The sequence below is a fragment of the Mirounga leonina genome, unplaced genomic scaffold, assembly GCF_011800145.1.
Source record: "Mirounga leonina isolate KUSES-001 unplaced genomic scaffold, KU_Mleo_1.0 Mir_115, whole genome shotgun sequence".
In the NCBI taxonomy this organism is placed as follows: domain Eukaryota; kingdom Metazoa; phylum Chordata; class Mammalia; order Carnivora; family Phocidae; genus Mirounga; species Mirounga leonina.
Window position 1 is genome coordinate 22,371,373 of NW_023270268.1, and position 23,898 is coordinate 22,395,270.

General features: G+C 38.0%; 2 protein-coding genes across 2 annotated transcripts in view; one reads left to right on the forward strand and one right to left on the reverse strand.

The window, feature by feature from the left end:
• The first annotated feature begins 4,245 nt into the window (after window positions 1-4,245).
• PP2D1 (protein phosphatase 2C like domain containing 1) lies at window positions 4,246-21,720 on the forward strand. The gene is made up of 3 exons (XM_034988280.1): window positions 4,246-4,289; window positions 12,785-13,848; window positions 19,607-21,720. Exons 1-3 carry the CDS (start codon window positions 4,246-4,248, stop codon window positions 20,395-20,397), a joined length of 1,899 nt encoding a protein of 632 aa, XP_034844171.1. The 3' UTR covers window positions 20,398-21,720.
• RAB5A (RAB5A, member RAS oncogene family) overlaps window positions 20,593-23,898 on the reverse strand; it is a 30,603-nt gene continuing 27,297 nt past the window's right edge. The window contains exon 6 of the mRNA XM_034993920.1: window positions 20,593-22,035. Within this exon, the coding sequence (XP_034849811.1) occupies window positions 21,920-22,035 (116 nt within the window). The 3' untranslated portion in view covers window positions 20,593-21,919. The remainder of the gene's footprint in view (window positions 22,036-23,898) is intronic.

Sequence of the window (23,898 nt, forward strand, 5' to 3'; positions counted from 1 at the left end):
AGTTTTTTTTGTTTTGTTTTAATTTTGCAAGAAGCTGCTAAACTATCTTCCAAAGTGACTGTATCATTTTAATAGGTGTGTAGTGATAGTTCATTGTTTTCATTTGCGATTCTCTAATGACGTACAATATTAAACATCATTTCCTATGCTTATTTGCCATCTGTATATTTTCTTTGGTGAAGTGTCTGTTCAGATCTTATGCCCATTTTTAAATCCAGTTGTTTGTTTTTTTATTGTGGGGTTTTAAGGGTTCTTTCCATCTTTTGAATATCAGTCATTTGTCAAATATGTGTTTTACAGCGCCTGGGTGGCTCAGTTGGTTAAGCGACTGCCTTCGGCTCAGGTCATGATCCTGGAGTCCCGGGATCGAGTCCCGCATCAGACTCCCTACTCGGTGGGGAATCTGCTTCTCCCTCTGGCCCTAGCCCCTCTCGTGCACTCTCTCTCAAATAAATAAATAAAATCTTTAAAAAAAAAAATGTGTTTTACAAATATTTTCGCCCAGGGCGCCTGGGTGGCTCAGTTGTTAAGCGTCTGCCTTCGGCTCAGGTCATGATCCCAGGGTCCTCGATCCCACATTGGGCTCCCTGCTCGGCAGGAAGCCTGCTTCTCGCTCTCCCACTCCCCCTGCTTGTGTTCCTGCTCTCGCTATCTCTCTCTCTGTCAAATAAATAAATAAAATCTTTAAAAATAATAATAATAAAAAATTTAAAAATAAATAAATAAATAAATAATAAAAACAAACAAACAAACAAAAAAACCCAAATATTTTCTCCCAAATTGTGGTTTGCTTTTCCATTCTATTGATATATTTTGCAGAGCAGTTTTTAATTTCAATGAAGTTCAACTTATCAATTTTTCTCCCATGGATCGAGCTTTTCATATCTAAAAAGTCATTGCTAAACCCAAGTTTACTAGATTTTCTCCTATGTTAATTTTAGGAGTTTTATAGTTCTCTGTTTTAAAAGGTTTTATTTATTTGAGCGAGTAGTTTTCTGTTTTAAATTTAGGTGTTTGAACCATTTTGAGTTAATTTTGTGAGAAGTGGTAGATCTGTGTCTAGATTCTTTTATTTTTATTTTTATTTTTTTGCATGAGGATGTCCAGTTGTTCCAGAACCATTTGTTCAAAAGAGTATCCTTTTTCCATTGAATTGTCTTTGCTCCATTTTTAAAGATCAGTTGATTATATCTGTGTAGGTTCATGTCTGGGTTCTCTGTTCTGTTCCATTGATCTTGTTGTCTGTTCTTTCACCAATACCACATTGTCTTGATTTCTGTAGCTTTAGATTAAGTCTTTTTTTTTAGATTTTATTTATTTATTTGACAGACACACAGTGAGAGAGGGAACACAAGCAGGGGGAGTAGGAGAGGGAGAAGCAGGGAGCCCGATGGGGGGCTTGATCCCCAGACCTGAGCCGAAGGCAGACGCTTAATGACTGAGCCACCCAGGCGCCCCTAGAGTAAGTCCTGATATTGGATAGTGTCAGCCCTCCAACTTTGTCCTTCTCTTTCTTTTTTTTCTTTTTTTTTTTTAAAGATTTTATTTATTTATTTGACAGAGACAGAGACAGCGAGAGCAGGAACACAAGCAGGGGGAGAGGGAGAAGCAGACTCCCCGCCGAGCAGGGAGCCCGATGCGGGACTCGATCCCAGGACCCTGGGACCATGACCTGAGCCGAAGGCAGTCGCTTAACCAACTGAGCCACCCAGGCGCCCCTGTCCTTCTCTTTCAATATTGGGTTGGCTACTTATATATTTAAAAGTAGGTTTATTATTTTCAGAAAAATTATGCATGCTTATTAAGAAAAAAATAAACAAAAGTAATTACATATGTGAAAAGTTTACTATTATAGAAGATAGGTGTCTAATCAATGAGAAAAAGGTTAACAACACAATTGGGGGAAAGAGTATCTGAATCATCAGTTTTGGAGTAAAAGAAAGTTTAGTACCCTATAAATATTTGTAAAAATCTCAACCTTTCTCTTAATGTAAAATGAAAAGAAATATCAGTAAACTCCTATTTTTCTCTTTTATGCCCATTATTAATCAGGATAGAGGAAATAAAACTCTAAAAACTGGTGTAAATTGGTATAAAATGTATAGGTGGCTATTTGGCAAAATTTGGAATATGTGTTCCTTGTAGGAACTAAAAACAGTGTCTGACACATAGTGTATCTTCAATAAAGAGTTGTTAAATAAACTTGTTAAATGCAAATGTACTTAGTCATTGATAGAGGAATTTTACTGCAAGGAATTTATCAAATGGGTATATGTACAGGATTTTTTTGTTGGAACATTGTTTTTTGTTTTGTTTTGTTTTTTAAAGATTTTATTTGCTTATTTGAGAGAGAGAACACAGGAGTAGGGAGGAGGAGTGGGGGGGTGAGGAACAAGTAGACTCCCTGTTGAGCAGGGAGCCCGATGTGGGGCTCGATCCCAGGACCCTGGGATCATGACCTGAGCCGAAGGCAGACACTTAACGACTGAGCCACCCAGGCGCCCCCCTGATTTATTTTTTTTAAATAAAAATGTATGGAAGTTTTTATGTAAAACTATAAAAAGGGCATAGATTTATTTATTTGGAAATATCATAATTATTCAGGGGAAATGATACACTTTTTATTTAAAAAAATCTAAATAAAAAAGCAAAAATAAAAAAGTAAAAATCTCTTACAATAATAAAACTATTAGTTTGGTAAATATTTTTCTAGCTATTTCTTTATGCAGCTGTACAATTTTACAAAAATGAGTTTATCCTATTTATGCTGTTCTGTAGTCTGCTTTTTATCAAATGATATTCAGTGGATTTTATTCTAAATAAATCCATTTGTTTTTATAGGCCTTACAGTATGCCAATGTATTTACAACTGGTTTAGTAAACTAATTACTTATTTTTAGGCACTATAAACAATGCTGCCTCGTTCATTTTTAAAATGATGAATAGGCACAGAGTAACATTTTGAATCTATATATAAAATATAATAGCAATACTAAGAAGAATAATGTATTCATTACCTAGCCAGGCTTTCTGTGGTTTGGATATCCAACAAGCACCAGCTTGTGCACCAGGCCTGCACATATGTGTTCATATTTATTGTAACTTTGATTATTATAGCAAAAAAAAAATCCAGCATTATAGGTAATCTATGTTAAAATGTTTTATATTTTTTAGAGAATATAATACAGCAGTTAAAAAGAATAGGGTAAGTTGATAGGTACCGACTTGAAAATCCCCACCCCATACTAGTAAATGACAGAAAGCATTTATAGAATAATATTGTGGTTATGTACCAAGTTATTTTTAAAAATACAGAAAAGTGTTTTAATGGAGTCTACAAGTGTATTCCCATCTAAAAATTCATCATACTGTACATTTAGAATTTGTGCCATTGACAGTATGCAAATTAAACCTAAATTTAAAAATTTAAAAATACCCATGTTGGGGGTAGAGTTTACTTAAAAAAATAGGTTGTGTCGGGTGGGGGGGATGGGTTAGCCTGGCGATGGGTATTAAAGAGGGCACGTATTGAACAGAGCACTGGGTGTTATACGCAGACAATGAATCATGGAACACTACGTCAAAAACTAATGATGTAATGTATGGTGACTAACATAGCATAATAATAATAAAATTTAAAAAATAGGTTGTGTCTATATTTTCATGTATAATGTAAATGCATAGAAAGCAGTCTGGAGCAATATACACCTGGTTTTTTGGCAGTGATTATTACCTCTAGAAAGGGAGACCTCTGCTCTTCCTCTACATACTTCTGTATTGTTCGAATATTTTAAAAAGGAAAAGGTGTTAATTGGGTATCTAATCAATCAGTAAATATAAGCACAACATGTTTTTATTGAAGTCAATAAAATAAATAACATAAATAAAATAATCAACTGAGGACAAAATTAACGGACCACAAAGAGACTTTGGAAGAAAACAAGCTGCTGAGAACTTATGTAGAGATACCCCCATACCCATCTTCTCCCTTGGGAAGGATTTGAGGACCATGTTTTCTCCATTTTTGCCTCTCTGGAAAGATACCATTAAGTCACCAGAAGGGGGTGGTTTCCTTCTATTCTAATCCCTGCGCAGCCCAATGGCCACATGTGGAGGTGAGATATGAACACCACAGCTGTCCTGCAAGATGCCCGACCCCACTCCAGGGAGTGAGAGCCTAAAGGAGACTCAGTACTTGCTTAAAAAACATGCCTCACTCCTTCCCACATTTGTGGAGGTAGGGGGATGAGGCAGTGGATGGAAATGAATATGCAGTGTGGGCAAATGCGGTATGAATTACAAAGTAATTGAATAATAAGAAATTCAAAGGAAAACAATCAAATGCCATGTCCTACCAAACTGGTGAGGATTTGTTTGATGGCTCTGCACAATGTTGGCACGGGGTGGGGGGACAATGATAAGTGAAGCTAGACGAGTTAGCAGAGGCAAATGAGGCAGAGCTTTGTCAAACACATTAAGGAGCTTATCCCAGGAACCAGGAGCTTATCCCAAGCCAGTAACAAGCCTTAGGCAGTTGGATCACCTCTGGCTACTCCCAGAACAATGCATTGAGAAGCAACAGACCGGACATGGGGAGAGCAGCTAGGAGGCCGGTGCAGTAATCCAGGCAAAATATCGCCGTGCCCTGGAACAGTGTGAAAGCAGTGGAAAAGGAAACAAGTGCGTGAGTAGAGGGAAACTGAAGAAAGAGTTCTGACAGGTCTTGGTGATTGATTGTGTACATGCAGAAAAGGAGAGCAGGGTGGTGGTGGTTGTGTGGTGTCTGTGTCATCTAGGGTTCAGTCAGTAAAAGCTGAACCCTAGGACTCATGGAATAAGGAATTTGTTGTTGAAATTAGACCTTGCACAGTTTGTGGAAGCAATTGAACATCTGGGAAGGGGAGTTAAATCCCCAACCAGCCAGTCTGAGAAGCCAAGGATGTCCAGCCACCGAAGTTGGACCTCAGAGGGGAGACTGATGGAGAAGTCTAAAAGAAGCATTTGCCTTTGTGGGTCTAAGGGCAGGCATCTGCTGATGGATCTGGAGCTGCTGTTGGTCAACAGGGCCTTCAGGCCAGAGGAAGAGCTGGAGGCAAAATAGAGGGAACAAGGACAAGCTGGAACCTGCCAGGCACCTCTGCATCTACAGGTCATATCACTGAACCATGATGGCATTCAGATAGGGTGCCTCCAAATTCCTTTCTTGGCCAACTCTAACCTGGAACCACACAGGGAAAAGGATTCTGCGAAACAGTTTCCAGCTTAACTAAGGTAATGGTGAGAGATTCTGGAGGAAATGTAGTGAGTTCATTTTGGACACGTCAACTTTGAGTTGACTGTAGTACATCCGCATGGAAATGTCCAGGAAGCAGTTGTCTTGTCTAAATTTCTTCAATATGCAAACAAATGGCTCTAGAACTCTAGTTTTAACCCATCCTGTGGTGTGAGGGTGGAATGCAGCTCTGGATTATGAGTCTAGGAACTAAAGGTATTGGCCAGGAGTGAAGACAGTCTCAAGAAACAAAAAGACCAGGGCGCCTGGGTGGCTCAGATGGTTAAGCGTCTGCCTTCGGCTCAGGTCATGATCCCAGGGTCCTGGGATCGAGTCCCACATCGGGCTCTCTGCTCCTTGGGAGCCTGCTTCTCCCTCTGCCTCTCTCTCTCTCTGTCTCTCATGAATAAATAAATAAAATCTTAAAAAAAAAAAAAAGAAACAAAAAGACGGTTCAAACAAGGTCTGTAACTCTGGCAGTGACTTGGGGCAGCGAGATGGAGTGGGCAGACCCTACAGGGCAGGTAAGAGGAGGTGTCCTGGAGAGATGGCCTGAGATACCTTACCTCTGAATGAGAAGAGAACTGGTCTGTGCATTAAGGGTGGTCTTCTGGAATCAGTATGTTGAAAGTCCATGACTTACAAGAAAAAAACCTACTTGATAGTCCCTCCTATTTTTTTAATCCTATTACGCAGGCTCAAGACAGTATATTTAATGAATGATTCTTCTTTCCAAAATTTCAAGCACAAGTCTGTTACTTAATACAGTTGTGCCCTTCCTGCTTCATAGTCCTTCAGAATCATAAAGAGAGTTCTGAGCAAGGTTCCAGGTGATGTAGTGAACATTCCACACAGAGAGGTCTCCCATCACATCACTGGGAGACCCCCCGCCGCTGCGGCCACCACGATAACCATCAGCATCACTATCCAAGTTGGAGGAATGGAGGCTGGGGAAGGGCGGTAAGAGGAGGTAAAGGGAGGTAACAATTCCAAATGAGCAAGGAAATTGATAGTGCTTTCAGATAAATTGTCTGCATTCCTATTGGAGGACAAATGTAGTCAATGGACATTTTTTAAAAATTCCAGTGTAATTAACGTACAGCGTTAGATTCGTCTCAGGTGTACAATATAGTGATTCAACAATTTTTTTGGTAAAGATTTATTTATTTGAGAGACAGAGAGAGAAGGTGAGCGGATGGAGGGACAGAGGAAGAGGGAGAGAGAATCTCCAGCAGACTCCACAATGAGCACGGAGCCTGACATAGGGCTTGACCCCACGACCCTGAGATCATGACCTGAGCTGAAATCAAGAGTCGGACGCTTAACCGACTGCGCCACCCAGGCGCCCCAGTGATTCAACAATTCTATTCATTACTCAGAGCTCATCATGATAAATGTGCTCTTAATCCTCCCCCCTTTTTTTTGTTTCTTTCCAAGCTTTATGAGAAAGCAAACACAATTGTGAGAAACCGGAACACTCAGGGGTGGCTCAGGCTGAATACACTTGATAAGCCTCACTGGGAGAGGGCTGAAAACTATTTGGTAGATTCCCTAAATCACTAAATCAGATTTCTATGTAAATGATCCAGGCCACAGACAGACAAGTAGGATCCCATAGTGAGTCTGGGAGATGGGACCCTGTGAAAGGTCCTACCTATTTCCCCCATCCTCCCATCAACTGCCCCTCTGGTAACTGTCAATTTATTCTCTATAGTGAAGAGTCTATATTTTGGTTTATCTCTCTCTCTTTTTTTTTTCCTTTGTTCATTTGTTTTGTTTCTTAAATTCCACATGAGTAAAATCATATGGTATTTGTCTTTCTCTGACTTCACTTAGCATTACACTCTCTAGATCCATCTATGTTGATACAAATGGCAAGATTTCATTCTTTTTTGTGGCTGAGTAACATCCCACTATATATATATAGATATATATGTATATGTATATGTATATCTATATATCTCATTTTTTTTTTTAAAGATTTATTTATTTGACAGAGAGAGACCCAGCGAGAGAGGGAACACAAGCAGGGGGAGTGGGAGAGGGAGAAGCAGGTTTCCTGATGAGCAGGGAGCCCGATGCGGGGCTCGATCCCAGGACCCTGGGATCATGACCTGAGCCGAAGGCAGACGCTTAACGACTGAGCCACCCAGGTGCCCCTATATCTCACTTCTTCTTTATTCACTCCTCTATCAGTGGACATTTGGGCTGCTTTCATAATTTGGCTACTATAAATGATGCTGCAGGGGCACCTGGGTGGCTCAGTTATTAAGCATCTGCCTTCAGCTCAGGTCATGATCCTGGAGTCCTGAGATCGAAACCCACATCGGGCTCCCTGCTCCACGGGAAGCCTGCTTCTCCCTCTCCCATTCCCCCTGCTTGTGTTCCCTCTCTCGCTGGGTCTCTCTCTGTCAAATAAATAAATAAAATCTTTAGGGAAAAAAAATAAATGATGCTGCAATAAACATAGGTGTGCATGGATCCCTTTGAATTACTTTTTTAAAAAAAATATTGGGGATAAATACCGGTAGTTTGATTACTGGGTCATAGAATAGTTCTATTTTTAATTTTTGAGGAACCTCCATACTGTTTTCCACAGCGGCTGCACCAGTTTGCGTTCCCACCACAGTGCATGAGGGTTCCTGTTTCTCCACATCCTCGCCAACACCTGTCGTTTCTTTTGTTTTTGATTTTAGCCATTCTGACAGGTGTGAGGTGATATCTATCTCATTGTGGTTTTGATTTGCATTTCTCTGATGATGAGCATCTTTTCATGTGTCTGTTGCCATCTGTAAGTCAGTGAACAATTTTATCTACAGTGTTCTTTTTCCTCCACTTTCTTAGTTATCAAATGAAATCTTGGCTTCTTGTTAGACTATGTACACGGGGAAATGATATATTCTTCTGACTACCTTATACAAAGGAGGGCTTCCATCCCTCTCTATACTCTTATTCTGTTATATTTTTCATGTTAGTACTTACCCGCATCTGGTATTACATGTTTACATGTTTCCTTTATGTACTGCCTTCATATCAGAATATAAGCTTCTTCACAGACCATGCCTGTTTTGTTTACTGCTGTATCCCCAGCAAATGAAACAGTACCTAGGATACTGCAGACACTGAAGCATTTGTTGAATGAATGAATGACACATTACATTCTAAGAATAGCTCCATGTGAGAGAGAACTGTTTTATGGCTATTTCCCATATACAGAAAAATAAACTTTGGGTATAAAGGATTGGCCCTAAGTCAAATCACAGTAGTAGGGTGCCTTATGTACTGTCCCAACAGTTCATCAAGCCTCAGGAAAACTGCATCCTTTACATGAACATTACCAAATAATAGCAAATAAAAATATTTGTTATACATTTTGGCCAGAAGAGTTTAATAGCTTTGCCAGTTCTCATTTCTCCCCCTACTTCTCTGCTTGTCTGTCCATTTCCTTCAGTGGGTCCTCTTCCTCCTTCCTCCTGCTAACTGGTCATTCCCTCAGATTTACCTTGGACCCACTTGTTGATATCTCTCAACTGTGAGTTTTTCTAGGTCGGCTTCTCAGGTGTCATGATGCCACTCCTAGCTAGATAAGGGGTTAGGTCCCTGGGCGGGCGCTGTCCTGGACTTCATCTGACCTGTTTAATTCTTTGTGTGAGCACCTGAATGGCTCTGCAAACTCCTCCCCTCGAAGCTTCAAGCCTTATCTATCTGTACATCGTCAGCATATGTGTGCATAGAAGTTGGCCTGTTGTAGGTATTGAAGAAGTGAATGGGTGCTGATCACATTTGTTGATGAGACTGAAGTGTTTATCAGTGAAATTGATATAATTTTGGCATTTGCTTTTAAATATTCCAATAAAAATAATAGAATGAAATAAAAAAACAAAATGGCCGAAGACAAAGATGAAACAAGAATGGACAAATGTTGATAATGGTTGAAGCTGATGATGGGCATATGGGGGCTCTTTATACTCCTCTATTTTTGTGTACTTTTACATTTTTCTGTTAAAAAAAAACACACACAAAAATTTGTGGCTGAGGCAAAGCCGGGAAGGCCCTACTAATATGCTAATAGCTTCAGAAGCATTTATGAGGTGGAAATTTATAAATAAAATTTTACAATAGGAATGAGTAGCTATATTCAATACAGTTGTGCCCTTCAGGGAATTAAATACAAATAAGGAAAGCAGCAAAACATTTTAAACTTTTCAGAGCTTTGCTTGTTTAATTTCTAATCATATTGCCATATACAAACCATATATGAAGGTTGCTAAAGCCCTTTGCCAATTACATGGTACTCCATCTTATTTATCATTTATCATGGAAAGTTATCCTCCCTTGAAATAAGACTTTTGCATAGCATATAGAATGAAAATTCTACTGGGAAGAATCTTAAAGATTTTTGCCTATTTTCTATAGCCATAAAGTATTACTTTACTTATGTATTCATTTTTTTAAAAGATTTTTTATTTTATTATTTATCTGACAGAGAGAGACACAGCAAGAGAGGGAACACAAGCAGGGGGAGTGGGAGAGGGAGACGCAGGCTCCCCGCCGAGCAGGGAGCCCGATGTGGGACTCGATCCCAGGACCTTGGGATCATGACCTGAACCGAAGGCAGATGTTTAACGAATGAGCCACCCAGGTGCCCCTATGCATTCATTTTTAATTTACATATGTTTCTCAAAATTGTGTTCCATTTTTTCAAGTCTTTATTTATTTAAGTAATCGCTACACCCAACGTGGGGCTTGAACTCACGACTCCAAGACCAAGAGTCCCATGCTCCTTTGACTGAGCCAGCCAGGTGCCCCTAAACTGTGTTTTATTTTATATGTCCAGTTTATTATTATTTGTTAAACTGAGTAACAATTGTAGTGAAGCAATGATATATACAATTTACAACATATTAATAAATACATATAACACAATTCTGAAACACTCAGATTCAGGTACTGCTATTAAAAAAATCCTCACCCAGGGCACCTGGCTGGCTCAGTCAGTAGAGCATGCAACTCTTGATCTCAGGATTCTAAGTTCAACTCCCATATTGGGTATAAAGATTACTTAAAAAAAAAATCCTTTCCCATTGATTTACTGATTTTTTTTCTTAAATTAGTTTTATATAGAATACATTTTCCCCTAAACATTACAATTTCATGTCTTCATGTGATATGTTTTCATTTGGTACAGTTCTAAGTGTCCTTTTGCTTAGGGTAGAAGGAGCCGGCACTTTTTGAATGTCCCCTGTTGCCAATTGCTTCACCATTTATCTCATTTGATGCTATAAATAATCCTGTTCATTTACAGATAAGAAAGCAGATGTTCAGAGAAGCTTAATAACTTGGCTAAGGCCATATAATTTGTAAGTGGAGACAGATTTTTTTTTGAAGACAGTTTTTTTTTTAAAAATCCAAACTCTACATTGTTCATAGTATATTGTTTTGTCCCTCCATATTCAAACTTTCAATATGAGGCCATGACTTAGTATTGAGTAATAATGGCAGATTCTAGGATGGTATGTAAAATGTGACTTATTTACATTTCAGAAAAGATGACATATATATTTTATATGTAAATATATTTATGTAAGTAATGTTAATACTATTAATATATTATTATATATTTAATTGTTATATGTAACATAATAATAGATTACATTAATGATATAATTATAATATAATATTAATATATAATGTATATGATAATTATAATGTATTTATATATAATAACAAATACAATATATTATTAATATATTACAAAATATATATACACGTTCAGAAAGATAGATAACAGGCCATTAACCAAGACTGGGATTTGGGAGGTGGAGGTGAGACTGGGGAAACAAGGAGAACACTCTTTCATTTCTAGTTTGTGTCTTTCTGTCTTGAACTTAAAAATGATTATGCATTAGTTTTATGCTCAGAGACATTATTATTATTTTGTCATTAGTACTAAATGGACTCATTTCTTTCTTTTTTTTTTTTAGATTTTATTTATTTATTTGGCAGAGAGAGACACAGCAAGAGAGGGAACACAAGCACGGGGAGTGGGGGAGAGGGAGAAGCAGGCTTCCCCTTGAGGAGGGAGCCCGATGCGGGGCTCGATCCCAGGACCCTGGGATCATGACCTGAGCCGAAGGCAGGCGCTTAACGACTGAGCCACCCAGGCGCCCTGGACTCATTTCTTATTTTAACAACTATCAGCATTCTTGAATACCTTTGTTATGCTTGGAATGTTTTAAGTCCCTATGGGCCTCAGACATTCTTATTGTTGTAGGCCAATCTAACACATTAAATGTATTCAGATCAAATACAACTTCCATGAGTTGAGTTAAAGTTAAATATAACTTATATGGGGCGCCTGGGTAGCTCAGTTGGTTGGGCGACTGCCTTCGGCTCAGGTCATGATCCTGGAGTCACAGGATCGAGTCCCGCATCGGGCTCCCTGCTCGGCGGGGAGTCTGCTTCTCCCTCTGACCCTCCCCCCTCTCATGTGCTCGCTCTCTCTCATTCTCTCTCTCTCAAATAAATAAATAAAATCTTTAAAATATATATATATATATATAACTTATATGACGTTGAGTTGAGGTTAACAACATATCACATGTCATAAGCATTTAAAGCTACTAACTTTGATTTTTTAGGTTTTAAAATATTTTTTTAAAGATTTTATTTATTTTAGAGGGAGAGAGCACACGAGCAGGGGAAGGGGCAGAGAGGGAGCGAGAGGGAGAGAATCTCAAGCAGACACAGTGCTGAGTGCAGAGCCTCATGCAGGGCTCAATCCCACCATCCTAAGATTATGACCAAAGTCAGAACAAAGAATTAGATGTTTAACTGACTTAGCCACCCAGGTGCCCCTCCTATTCATATTCCTGTGAACCCTTTAAGTAGAAAAAACAAAAGTATTTTCAACAACATAAAATGGAGTACAAAAATAATTATGCTCAAATTTAAATCAAATACCTAGGTCTCAAGCATGTACCTTCACATGCCTGGGTTATAATCTTGTGCCGATTTCTCTGAGTATTTGCTCTTAGATCTCTAGTTGACTTTGTAGAGACTTTGCCTAATTTTATTCAGGCATCCACAGTTCAGTCACCAATTTTTTGAGTACTTCTACTGTGTATTTTTTGGGGAATGATAGAAAGATGCATCAAGATATTCAATGGTAGGCTCACATAGAATCATGAGGAACTAAAGCAAATTGCAAAGGCAAGGGTCTGCTTGAAACGACTTTCAGTGTATTGGGGCACATGGGTGGCTCAGTGGGTTAAGTGCCTGACTCTCTACTTCGGGTCACGGCTCAGGTCATGATCTCATGGGTTGAGAGATCAAGCCCGGAGTTGGGCTCTGTGCTCAGTGGGGAGTCTGCTTGAAGATCCTCTCCCTCTGCCCCTGCCAGGTGCTCACTCTCTCATTTTCTATGAATAAATAATAAATAAATCTTAAAAAAAAAAAAAGACTTTCAGTGTGTCATTCCTGGCATGTCAATATCTTTTGTCCTGTTTGCAGAGTGTTTTGGAAATCAAGGGAATGGAATGTGAGAAAATCAACATTTGATTCAGAGAAAGAAATCCCACTTTCATTGAGAAGAAGGTATTTTAGGAGGAGGGAAAAGAACAGACCATCAAGAGACTCTGAAGACTATGAAGAGCAGCATGATCAAATGATCACATTTCCCTGTTCCATATGCAAGCATGAAATTGATCTACCTGAAATTTTCCTCCATAAAAAGCTGCACATGGCTCTGGCCACCCTGGGGTTTCAACGGATGGGTGGAAAGAAACCCGCGCTCCCACTGATTTCCATTCAGAGACAGTTTATAATCACTAAACTATTGTCATTTTCTATATTCACTGAAAAAATCCTACAGAGCATTAATAATGCTTTTGAGCTACTTTGGAAGAAACAAATCCCAGCATACTATAAGATTATTGATAACGTTCACAGGAGTTCCATATATTCTCAAACAATCTGTCATGTATTGATTAAAGGTGTAGCCGTTTGTGAAGATAGAAATTCTACATGGAAAGCTGACATGAGTGATAAATTCACTGTGGTGAATAACTTTGGCAATAAACCCGATGTGTGTTTTTTGGGTTTGTTCGATGGACATCATGGTGCCTCAGCAGCAGACTTGACATCAATGGAACTTCCAATTTTACTTCTCCATCAACTTTCCAGATTTGATCCTTCCTACCAAATGACTCCTGAAGAGCAAAACATAATCAAATCCTTTCACACAGTATTTAGGGAGGAATACATAGCTATAGAAGAACTTTTTTCCTCCATAAAGAAAAAGAGAAAAACGGTGAAATGTGAATATGAGAACATACACAAAGCCTTTGCAAAAGCATTTTGGAGAATGGATAGACTTTTACGTCTCGGAAGGAATGAAGTATCCAGGGTTCGATGGAGTGGCTGTTCTGCAGTTACTTGTATATTGGAAGGCAATATTAAAAAACCCTATGCTAAGAAGAATTGGAAAATCAATAAGGGTGATGACTTGGCAAAGAGTTTCCCTTCCCAGATGATGCCACAAATAATGTCTGGAGTACTCCATATTGCAAACACTGGTATGTACATGGAGTGGTGCACCACTTAATATATACACCTTACATTTATTTTTTATTCCTGGCAGCAAAACTTCTCTTGCTTCCAGAGCTATTTAGTGACCTATGATTTAGTGACTTATTAATGCCTTGAAATTCCATTGACTAATTTAAGAAATGATCAACAATCACAGCTTAGATGCAGATTGCAGGCACAAAAATAATTGTAATTTTTTTTCCCAAGAAGGAACATATATGTAATAATTTGACAGAAACATTAAATTTTCTAAATGGGGTAGCAATACAGCTGTAGATAAAGGCATAGCAAACATATTACATTTGCTTAGATCTGAATGAAACAAAAAACATTTCCCCTACTTCCCTTTTCCAGGAGAATGGAAAGTTCTTTGAGGATTGTTACAAGTCTGGTTGTTTAAACTGGTCAGTTATTCTGATAACACATTTGCAATAGGTCACTTGTGCTCACTGGCCAAGTAGCAACATTTAATTTTAGAGAAAACAATAGTTTGTGCCTCAAGTTTATAAGCATATATTCTCTTCTCCAAACATTTGGCTGTATTTTTTTTTATAAAGATTTTATTTATTTATTTGACAGAGAGAGACAAAGTGAGAGAGGGAACACAAGCAGGGGGAGTGGGAGAGGGAGAAGCAGGCTCCCCGTGGAGCAGGGAGCCCGATGCGGGGCTCGATCCCAGGACCCCGGGATCATGACCTGAGCCGAAGGCAGTTGCTTAACCGACTGAGCCACCCAGGCACCCTTGGCTGTATTTTTAAAATTGTATTTCAAGAAGCAATCCTTTCAGTGCTAAAGGTCTACCTTAGGAGCTTGCTAAAAAGGAAAGCCTGTACATAAAACATTTTTAGCAAAGTTAAGCTGAGTTCCATGACATGCTTCATTAGGTTTCCACTACCCCTTTCATCAATAGAATTATTATTATTTTTAAATAAACCCTACCCCCAGTGTGGGGCTCAAACTCATGACCCTGAGATCAAGAATCTCATGGTTTACCGACTGAGCCAATAAGGTGCCCCTGTATAGAGTTGTTACTATTATTACTTTTTAAGATTTTATTTATTTATTTGAGTGAGAGAGCAAGAGAGAGCATGCGCAGGGTGAAGGACAGAGGGAGAAGCAGACTCCCTGCTGAGCAAGGAGCCCGACATGGAACTGGATCCCAGGACCCTGGGATCATGACCTGAGCCGAAGGCAGACACTTAACTGATTGAGCCACCCAGGCATCCCTAGAGTTATTATGAATAATAGTGTCTATTTATTGAATATTGAATATAGCCTAATTTTTCATTTAGTCTTATGAGAACCCTGATATCTAAAGATATCCTCTAAGTATTGTTTTTTTTTTTTTTAAAGATTTTATTTATTTATTTGACAGAGAGAGACACAGCAAGAGAGGGAACACAAGCAGGGGGAGTGGGAGAGGGAGAAGCAGGCTTCCCGCAGAGCAGGGAGCCCGACGCGGGGCTTGATCCCAGGACCTTGGGATCATGACCTGAGCCGAAGGCAGATGCTTAACGACTGAGCCACCCAGGCGCCCCTAAGTATTGTTTCTTTAAAATGTATTTGGCATGTAACATTGTGCAAGTTTAAAGTATGTTAATATGATACATTCATATATAGTAATATGATTGCTGTTTGGGTGATAATTAGCATTTCTATCATGTTACATAATTATCATTTTTTTTGGTGGTTGAAACAAATTCTAGTCTCAACAAGTTTGATGACTATAATACAGTATTGTTCTCTATATTCCCTATACTGTGCATTAGATCTCTAGGACTTATTTTCTACTTGCTGCAAGTTTGGACCCTTAAACACCTGTTCTATCTCCCACCACCCCCCTCGTATCTAAGTGTTGTTACCCCATTTTTCCAGATAAGAAAAGGGAAGCTCAGGTGAGATAATTTGTTCAAGGTCTCGGAGGTAATAGGAATTGGAGCTGGGAATCAAGCCCACAATGTCATGCTGCATCTGAAGGGAATTGCTTCCCCAACCTGAGGAGGCTGGCCCTCAGAGAGTGGGACAATGTGTCTGAGATGGCTCCGAACAAAAACCAGATAATCAAAGACCACTACAATGTCAAGGCCCCTGGGTGTCAGCCTGTTTCTGATCTAGCTCTAGTTCTTTTTTTTTTTTTTTTTTTAAGATTTTATTTATGTATTTGACAGAGAGAGACACAGTCAGAGAGGGAACACACGCAGGGGGAGTGGGAGAGGGAGAAGCAGATTCCCCGCTGAGCAGGGAGCCAGATGCGGGACTCAATTCCCAGGACCCTGGGATCATGACCTGAGCTGAAGGCAGATGCTTAACGACTGAGCCACCCAGGCGCCCCTCTAGCTCTGGTTCTGAGCCCAAGATGAGTACTCCAGATTAAGCAATATAAAGAAGCCAAGTCCAATGCCAGTTTCCTCAGAATTTTTGTCACTTCTCAGGCTTTATGCTGAGGTTCCAGATGGCTTCAGAGCAGGTGTATATTATGCATAGTTTTTCATTTATTTATTTGACAGAGACAGACAGAGCACAAGGTCGGGGAGCAACAGAGGGAGAGAGGGAAGCAGACTCCCCGCTGAGCAGGGAGCCTGATGTGGGGCTCAATCCCAGGACCCTGGGATCATGACCTGAGCCGAAGGCAGATGCTTAACGACTAGCCACCCAGGCGCCCCTAAATTACCTTCTTAAATCTTCACAATAACCTTGACAAAAAATAACATTGCAGGTGGAAAACTAACTCAGGGAAATAAAGTGACTAAATGAAGGTCACATAAAGTTGGAATTAAAGCTCAACCAAGTGTGTCAGACTCCCAAGTGTTTCCACTTCCCCATGCTGTTTCTTCCAAACCAAGCTAACTTTTTATTTCTGGTCACTCCTCATCCTAGATGTTACTTTTTCTTCCATCACATATAATTTTTCTTCCTTTTTCCTCCAGTTTTTAAAAAATTTTCCTGTTACCTTCAATAGTGAGTGGTTTTATCTGAAAAAAAATCTTGATCTTGCCCATTCAGATCTAGAATCCCCTTGTGATTCTAAGGTCACTCCAAAGTTTACAGGAGTACTCTTCATTTTCACAAGTTGAAGATAACCCAGCAATTAATTGCAGGAGGCAGTTGCATCATTGCCCTCTGTATAAGGAACACTTTGCCTGACTATACATGCCGTCTTGAAAAAGCTTGAGTATCATCTCAAAGCAGTTTTTCTAATCCCCATATACTTAATGTCCCTCTTGCAGTAACCCTGTTCCACTTTTGTTCTGATAACATTTTCTGAAGAACACAATCTCTCCAAACTGCTGAAGCTGGTAACTTTGTCTAGGAATTTGAAATATTTATGCCCAGATTCACAGAAACTTTTGGATAAGGGTCTTCACATCAGCTCACTACCTATTCTCCTTCCCTCTACAGAGATGTTACAGGAACCTTTCTTTAAAGCCAATCTTTAAATTGTCATGACCTGTTCCTCTCCCCTTTCAGTTCCCGAGACACTTGGACATAACAGTGTTATTTAAATCTTCCTCCAATTTCCCATCTTCCTTGGGACTTTTTGTTCATTATTCTATCCTAGCTTTCAGCTTAATGTAGTCAACTGCTTTCAACAACCCATTTATCCTCTACTTCCTAGGCTATGCATGAATAGTTGAGATACAGGAGGTACCTCTCCTTCACTTTTTTCTTCATGAACCATTCACATAGGAAAGGATATGGATTATTCAGAAGGTACTGTTTCCCTTTACATTAGGATAAACTAACTCAACTAAAAGTCAGACAGCAAGTAAATGGTAGAGTGAAAAGTGCAATGAGGATTTAATGTCCCTTCTTCTAGAAAGTTCTATTGTGCTGAGCCCAAGGGATGTTCACAATAGTAAAATAAGCCAAAATGGCATTTCCTACTGTCTAGTAGAGCAATTGTGGAGGGGGGGGGGGGGCGGGGAAGGCAAATAGTGCATAAGGCTATGCTTGGCAATTTCTGCAGAGGCAACTAAAATAAAAATACCAGTTTACCACCTTTCTATTTTAACAACATAATTGTACCGAATTATTTTCAAATCACACAACAGAGGAACAATACTTTTTGTTGAGTGGGCTTTGAAATGCCACATGCAAATAAAACATTTAGGAAGTCAGTGGATTTGACTATTCTGAGCTAAATAATGTCCCTTGTGTTTTCAGAGCTATGGTTGCACTATTTCTGTGTATGTACACACATAATAGAAATTTTCTAATTTAAAAGAGGTATTGAATCATATGTCCTCCTAAAAGAACATTCGATTTACCCAGGTGACATGTTCATTACCAATCCATGCTGCTTTGCTGGTACAGTAATAATTTACAACTCAGCAAAAGTCAAGAATTATTTTACCGATTTGCCTTCTGCAGAGTTTAAGTAAAATGATCAGAAGAAAAGACAAGTTAATACAGAATATTAATAACCAAACCACAGAGAAGTAAAAGAGGTCATGTAGTTTTTAGGACTATCACACAGTTCTCTGGTTTTAAAAACATTTTCCACATACATCATCTTTATAATTCTCATTATGTAAATGAGCCAATAGGCTCAGCCTATGCCTGACACTGATGTTTCACCAACTTAAGCTCTTTGGGTCCAACCATACTAGTTGTGTAAACTTTAGCCTTCTGAAATCTCAATTTCTTTACCTCAAACACAGGATTAGAATTGAACCCCTGTAGCAACAAAATTCGGATTCCAGGCATAGCACAATGCTGGAAACCAGATATTCTAATGTAAATTTTGCATGATCCCAGGAATTTTAATTCTCAAAGGTATTCGCTATTCAAACATCATTAACCCCATCTCAGAATAATTTATATACCGTTATAAATGATGACTCCATATCAAGAAGAACTTGCTTATGCCTGAATATACAATTATGTTCTCAAAAACCTGGGGAAAATTGTTTTCCTAATAAACTAAAACTGTGAATCTTTTTTTAATAAACCAAAGAAAAGTTGTGGTAGTACAACCATCCCTCAATCTGTTCAGATTATTATGTTTAGATTTTCTTAAGATTTCAATGAAGCACACATCACAGGTTCATCCGAACCATGAATAAACTACAATCAACTTTTAAGACTTCAGTTTTCAAAGGATTTAATTTAATGTTGTCTAGCTATTATCCATGTAATACATTAATAATACATGTTTTTTCTTTACAGGGCTAATTGACTTAATTTCTTTTTAATCACACAATATGAAACTAGTAAGACTGACATTAACAGTGGCATTCTAATTTTCTTCATCGCCCACACCTATATAGATGTGTTCAAGGTTTTAAGTTTTACCAGATACAAAACTATCAACTCCACTTTTTAAAAACATCAATGCTTGTATTTTTAATTAAAAAGGCATTTATTTAAACATTTTAAAAATGTCTGCTCTATGGAATATATGTTGGTCATAAAAAAGTTCAACTCTTGGCTCTATAAAATAAATATTTGGAAGCTGATTCATAAAAAAATTGATGGTTATTTTGTATCTGTAGTTTTAGTTATTTTAATATTAAGTGCAGTATTTTAAACACTAAGTTACTTAAAAATGAGGGATAAACTGGCCTCCCAGTTTCAAATCTTAATTACCATAAGTCGCCCAGTAATATCAGTATTTCACAAATGTAAAAAATATTTTAAAATGGCCTATTTATGCACTGAAACACAGAATTGAGTTAACAGCATACTTTATAATACAATTGGTGGTTAAATATCTAAGATCAATTTTTTCTAATAATCTTCTAGGTAATGTACAAGCAGTCTTATGCAGAAATGGAAAAGGCTTTTCCATAACCAAAGAACACACTACACGAAACATAAACGAAAGACGACGACTACTTCAGAATGGAGCAGTAATTAGTTCAAATGAACCATATGGGCTCCTAGAAGGGCAAATAAAAACCACACGAGGACTTGGATTTCATGGAAATCTCAAACTGAAAAAATCTATTATCCCAGCACCTCAAACTATCTCTGTCCCTATAGATGACTTATGCCAATTCCTTATCTTAGCTACCAATGGACTCTGGGAAGTTTTGGATACAAAGGAAGTCACTGCACTGGCAATGACAATGTTTCAAGTGTATAAAGAAACCTATTATTCTAACACACAAAATGAATCTTTACCATCCAAAGAGCCTTTCCTAATCTATGAACCAAGCAATTCTATATCAGAAAGTAATATCCGTATATTGTTTCAGTATAAACCTGAATCTACAGAATGTGTGTCAACTATAAATTCAAAAGAAAACTTGTTTGATTCAACATGTTCTAACCCTAAAAATTCACGAACACTTCCACCAGAAATGACTAATCATGATCTTTACAGTGAGAAAGAAACTAATGGACCAACCAGTGTAGATGATGTGTCCAAAAATTCAAGGGAGAAAGAATCACGCACTAAAAATTTCTATGAAGGTGTAGCCAAGTATATTAGCCGTGAACTTGTAAGTGCTGCTTTAGTGGCTGGCTCCAGAGACAACATTACAGTCATGGTAATACTTCTCAAGGGAAGTGAGTATCAAGTTTCTGACTAAGATAAAGTTTCAATTATCCAGAGTACAAAAATGTAAAGACAATTCTTCAAAGAACCAGATATTAGGATAATACATCAATACCATGCAAATAATTTTTAAGAACGTATTAAAGAAACTATAAAAGCATATTTTAGGTTACATAATACCATTTATATATGTTCACTGTTCCATGCCAAAAAAGAGAAAAACCAGTACTTGCTTTTTATACCACTTTATTCCAACCTGAGCACCTCAATATAAAACTAAACACTGGTGAACTGTTTTCCTTACTAATTCTGAATTACTGTAAATGTACAAGTTCTGCTAGCAGTTCAACACTTAAATAGATTAAATCATCTGACACATGGTAGATTTCATATAATGAAAATACCTAAAACAATTAGTGCAATATACTGAACTGATCAAAATAAAATGAACTTTGGAAAACAAGGCTGCAAGATTGTTACTAACATACTGCAATACTTATGTTACAAATTACTGATACATTGTTTATTATGGTTCTAGCCATGTAGGAACAACTGAAGCCCCTTCCTTTCAAAGGGAGAGAAAAGGAAAATATTAGCTGTTTTAGTAACTGTACATTTTGTATACTTTTAAGCAACTCTTAAATATTACAGGAAAGTAATAAACATATATGGAGACTACAGTGCAGTACCCTATTTACAGTACAGCTGAAGATCGAATTTAAAATAATCAAGTTTGAATGTACATAATTGTTAGTGCATTGACTATATCATGTCCAAAGGGAACAAAAGCTCCCTCCCTTCCCCCAACAACAAAACCTATGTAATGGCCAGCAGTGATTAAACAGAAATCACAGACACCTGGTTTGTTTCATTTCTGTTGAAGAGCTCACATGTTTGAAGGGAACACTATCCATTAAGATGCATTTATCAGTTTTCATATTCCTAAAACAAGATGAGGTTACATTTGACTTTTTTTTACCCCACTAAAAATATCAGGACTGGCTATAATTTAGATGCCACTAAATGTTCGTGTTTTTCCCCCTGAAGATGTAGGACTGTTTTCTTGTGGTTAATTTGTTAAAATGTGGAATGTACATTTTAAATATGCAAACTAAGAGAAATTACCAGTTGCCCGAATACTGTAGCTAAGCATAAATATCTTTAGAACCTCTTTCTAAAAAAAGAATGTTTTTGAAAAGCCCAAATTATTAAGTTCCAAATCTTTTACATAGAAGTGGCTGGTTAACTGTGGGTTTACATCATCCTTTGTCTCTATCCCTGGTAATGAGAAATGATTCCCTAACCGTCCAAGGAAACAAGCATACACACACAGCTCTCATTCCCCCCCTTCTACTTCTGAAACATTAGTCAGAGGGTCACATGCATGTTATTAAAAATTAAGTTCAAAACACTTAAAATAATTCTGTATTAGAAACTTGACTCTATCATAAGTCTCTTCTTTTTGGAAGTCATACTGGGCTGGTTAAATGCTCCAATTCCACGGTCATTAACATTTAGGAAGCAGAAGAATATTCCATCAAGTTCAAACTGGAGGTTTAGTTACTACAACACTGACTCCTGGTTGGCTGTGTGGGTTCAGTAAGATCTACTCCTCTTCCTCTGGCAGAATTTGCTCCTGGATTCTGTGGTTCATTCTTTGGCAACTTTTTAGCTGAGAGATAAATTATCAAAATAAACACAATTAGAATATCCATATTAGAATTACTTTTTTTTTTTTTTTTTTAAAGATTTTCTTTATTTATTTGACAGAGACAGCGAGAGAGGGAACACAAGCCAGGGGAGTAGGAGAGGGAGAAGCAGGCTTCTTGCCTAGCAGAAAGCCCGATGCGGGGCTTGATCCCAGGACCCTGGGATCATGACCTGAGCCGAAGGCAGACGCTTAACGACTGAGCCATCCAGGCGCCCCTAGAATTACTTTCATCTGCTTACTTACCTTTTTTTCCCCCCCCCAGCTGGGTTAACCCAAAGTATCACATAGCTATATGCTCATTCTTTTGAAATGTTTATTGAGTATCTACTAGACAATACCAAATACTATTCATTGGTCAGTCCTTAGTGAGGTTAGGGGGTTGAGGGAAGGGTTAGATGAGGAACAGTTACAGACATACAATTAAAACTTAAGTTGACTAGAGCTATATTTAATTCTTTATACATATTCAGTTAGTAATACCAGAATAGTAGTACTTTATTTCATAATCATTAATACCTCTATTGTTGATAGAAAATCTAAGTTAATAAAGATGATGGCCAGCCAATGTTTATAAAGAATCTTAGCTTGTATCAATGATCTCTGAACTGCCACACAAATACTTTGTCACCAGTAGCTCTGCCTACTGTAAATAGACTTGATTCTAAAGTTGCTCTATCTCAAAAAACTATTTCCCAATTCTGAGTTGGATGATCTTGGCTTGCCACATTTGGACAAAGCCCTCAACCAGCAGTTACAGTTTTAGCTCTGCTAAGCTCTATATATAGCTAATGGCTGTTCTCTGGAGCCTGGATCCCACTAATTTAAAAACATACCTGTTAGATGTAGTCTGCTTGAATCCCAAAGATGCTTCATGTGCCGCATTCATGGAATACTATCTCTAAGAGTACCAACTGTAAAGGTGACTAAATACACTGGTCTCTATCAACCTTGGGGGAAGACTACTATGGCTGAATTCTGGCTTTACCTTTGCCATGGCTCAGGCTACCCAAAAGCTGAACATGCTCCACTTCAATACCTAAACGCCTAGTTGCATTTTGGATCTTTTATTATTTATTTGTTTTAATATTCCACATGAACATTAATCATCTTAAGAATCAATGGAAATTTGGGAAGAAAAGCCTTCACCTTGGGCTACTTCTCTAGAAATGGCACTAGGGACAGTAGGGTATATGGTAATAAAATGGCAAATTTCCAGTGGAATGTATTTTCAAACAAAGGCTTGTAGGGACAAAGAGTAAGCTAGCATTTATAAACTTTATTATAATATTAAGTTAGATTTTGAACTGAGAGATCTTTTCTCCCTTTACCATACTTTTCAATGAGCTTTCTGTAATTAGATCTGACTGAAATTGGGAGGTTGAATGAAATAAAGTAGAATGAGAAATTTTTAAGCTTCTATTGGTAAACTTTTACTGTGAGAAGATAAACTAAAACATAACTTAGAGGTCTCAGAAGCAGTCTTCTGTCTCATATCTTATTAAATACTACCAAAATAAAGCTGATAAATATGGATAATTGGAGCTTACCAATTTGCCCCTGAATTAGGATTTTAAGAGGCTAAAAATTCCAGATCAGGTTCATGAAGATGTACAATGAAAGCCACGCAAGCAAAATCTTATCAAATTGAAAGCAGATGATAAATTTATTGTAGACTTTCTCCCACTAAATAACTGTACTCCCTATAGGAAGTCATCAAGAGTGAAAATAATGAGCGCACTATGTGATCTAAGTTACTAATCTGGTAAACAAAATAGAAAGGCCACAATCCAATTTAATCCATGGTATTTCAAAGAAAGAAACATT

What these genes read in the sequence shown, in the direction of transcription:
- PP2D1 (XM_034988280.1), top strand. Translation starts at nt 4,246, where the DNA reads ATGAGGCAGTGGATGGAAATGAATATGCAGTGTGGGCAAATGCG. An exon ending in ATGCAGTGTGGGCAAATGCG is followed by an intron (nt 4,290 to 12,784) that starts GTATGAATTACA and finishes TCCTGTTTGCAG; the next exon opens with AGTGTTTTGGAAATCAAGGG. An exon ending in ACTCCATATTGCAAACACTG is followed by an intron (nt 13,849 to 19,606) that starts GTATGTACATGG and finishes ATAATCTTCTAG; the next exon opens with GTAATGTACAAGCAGTCTTA.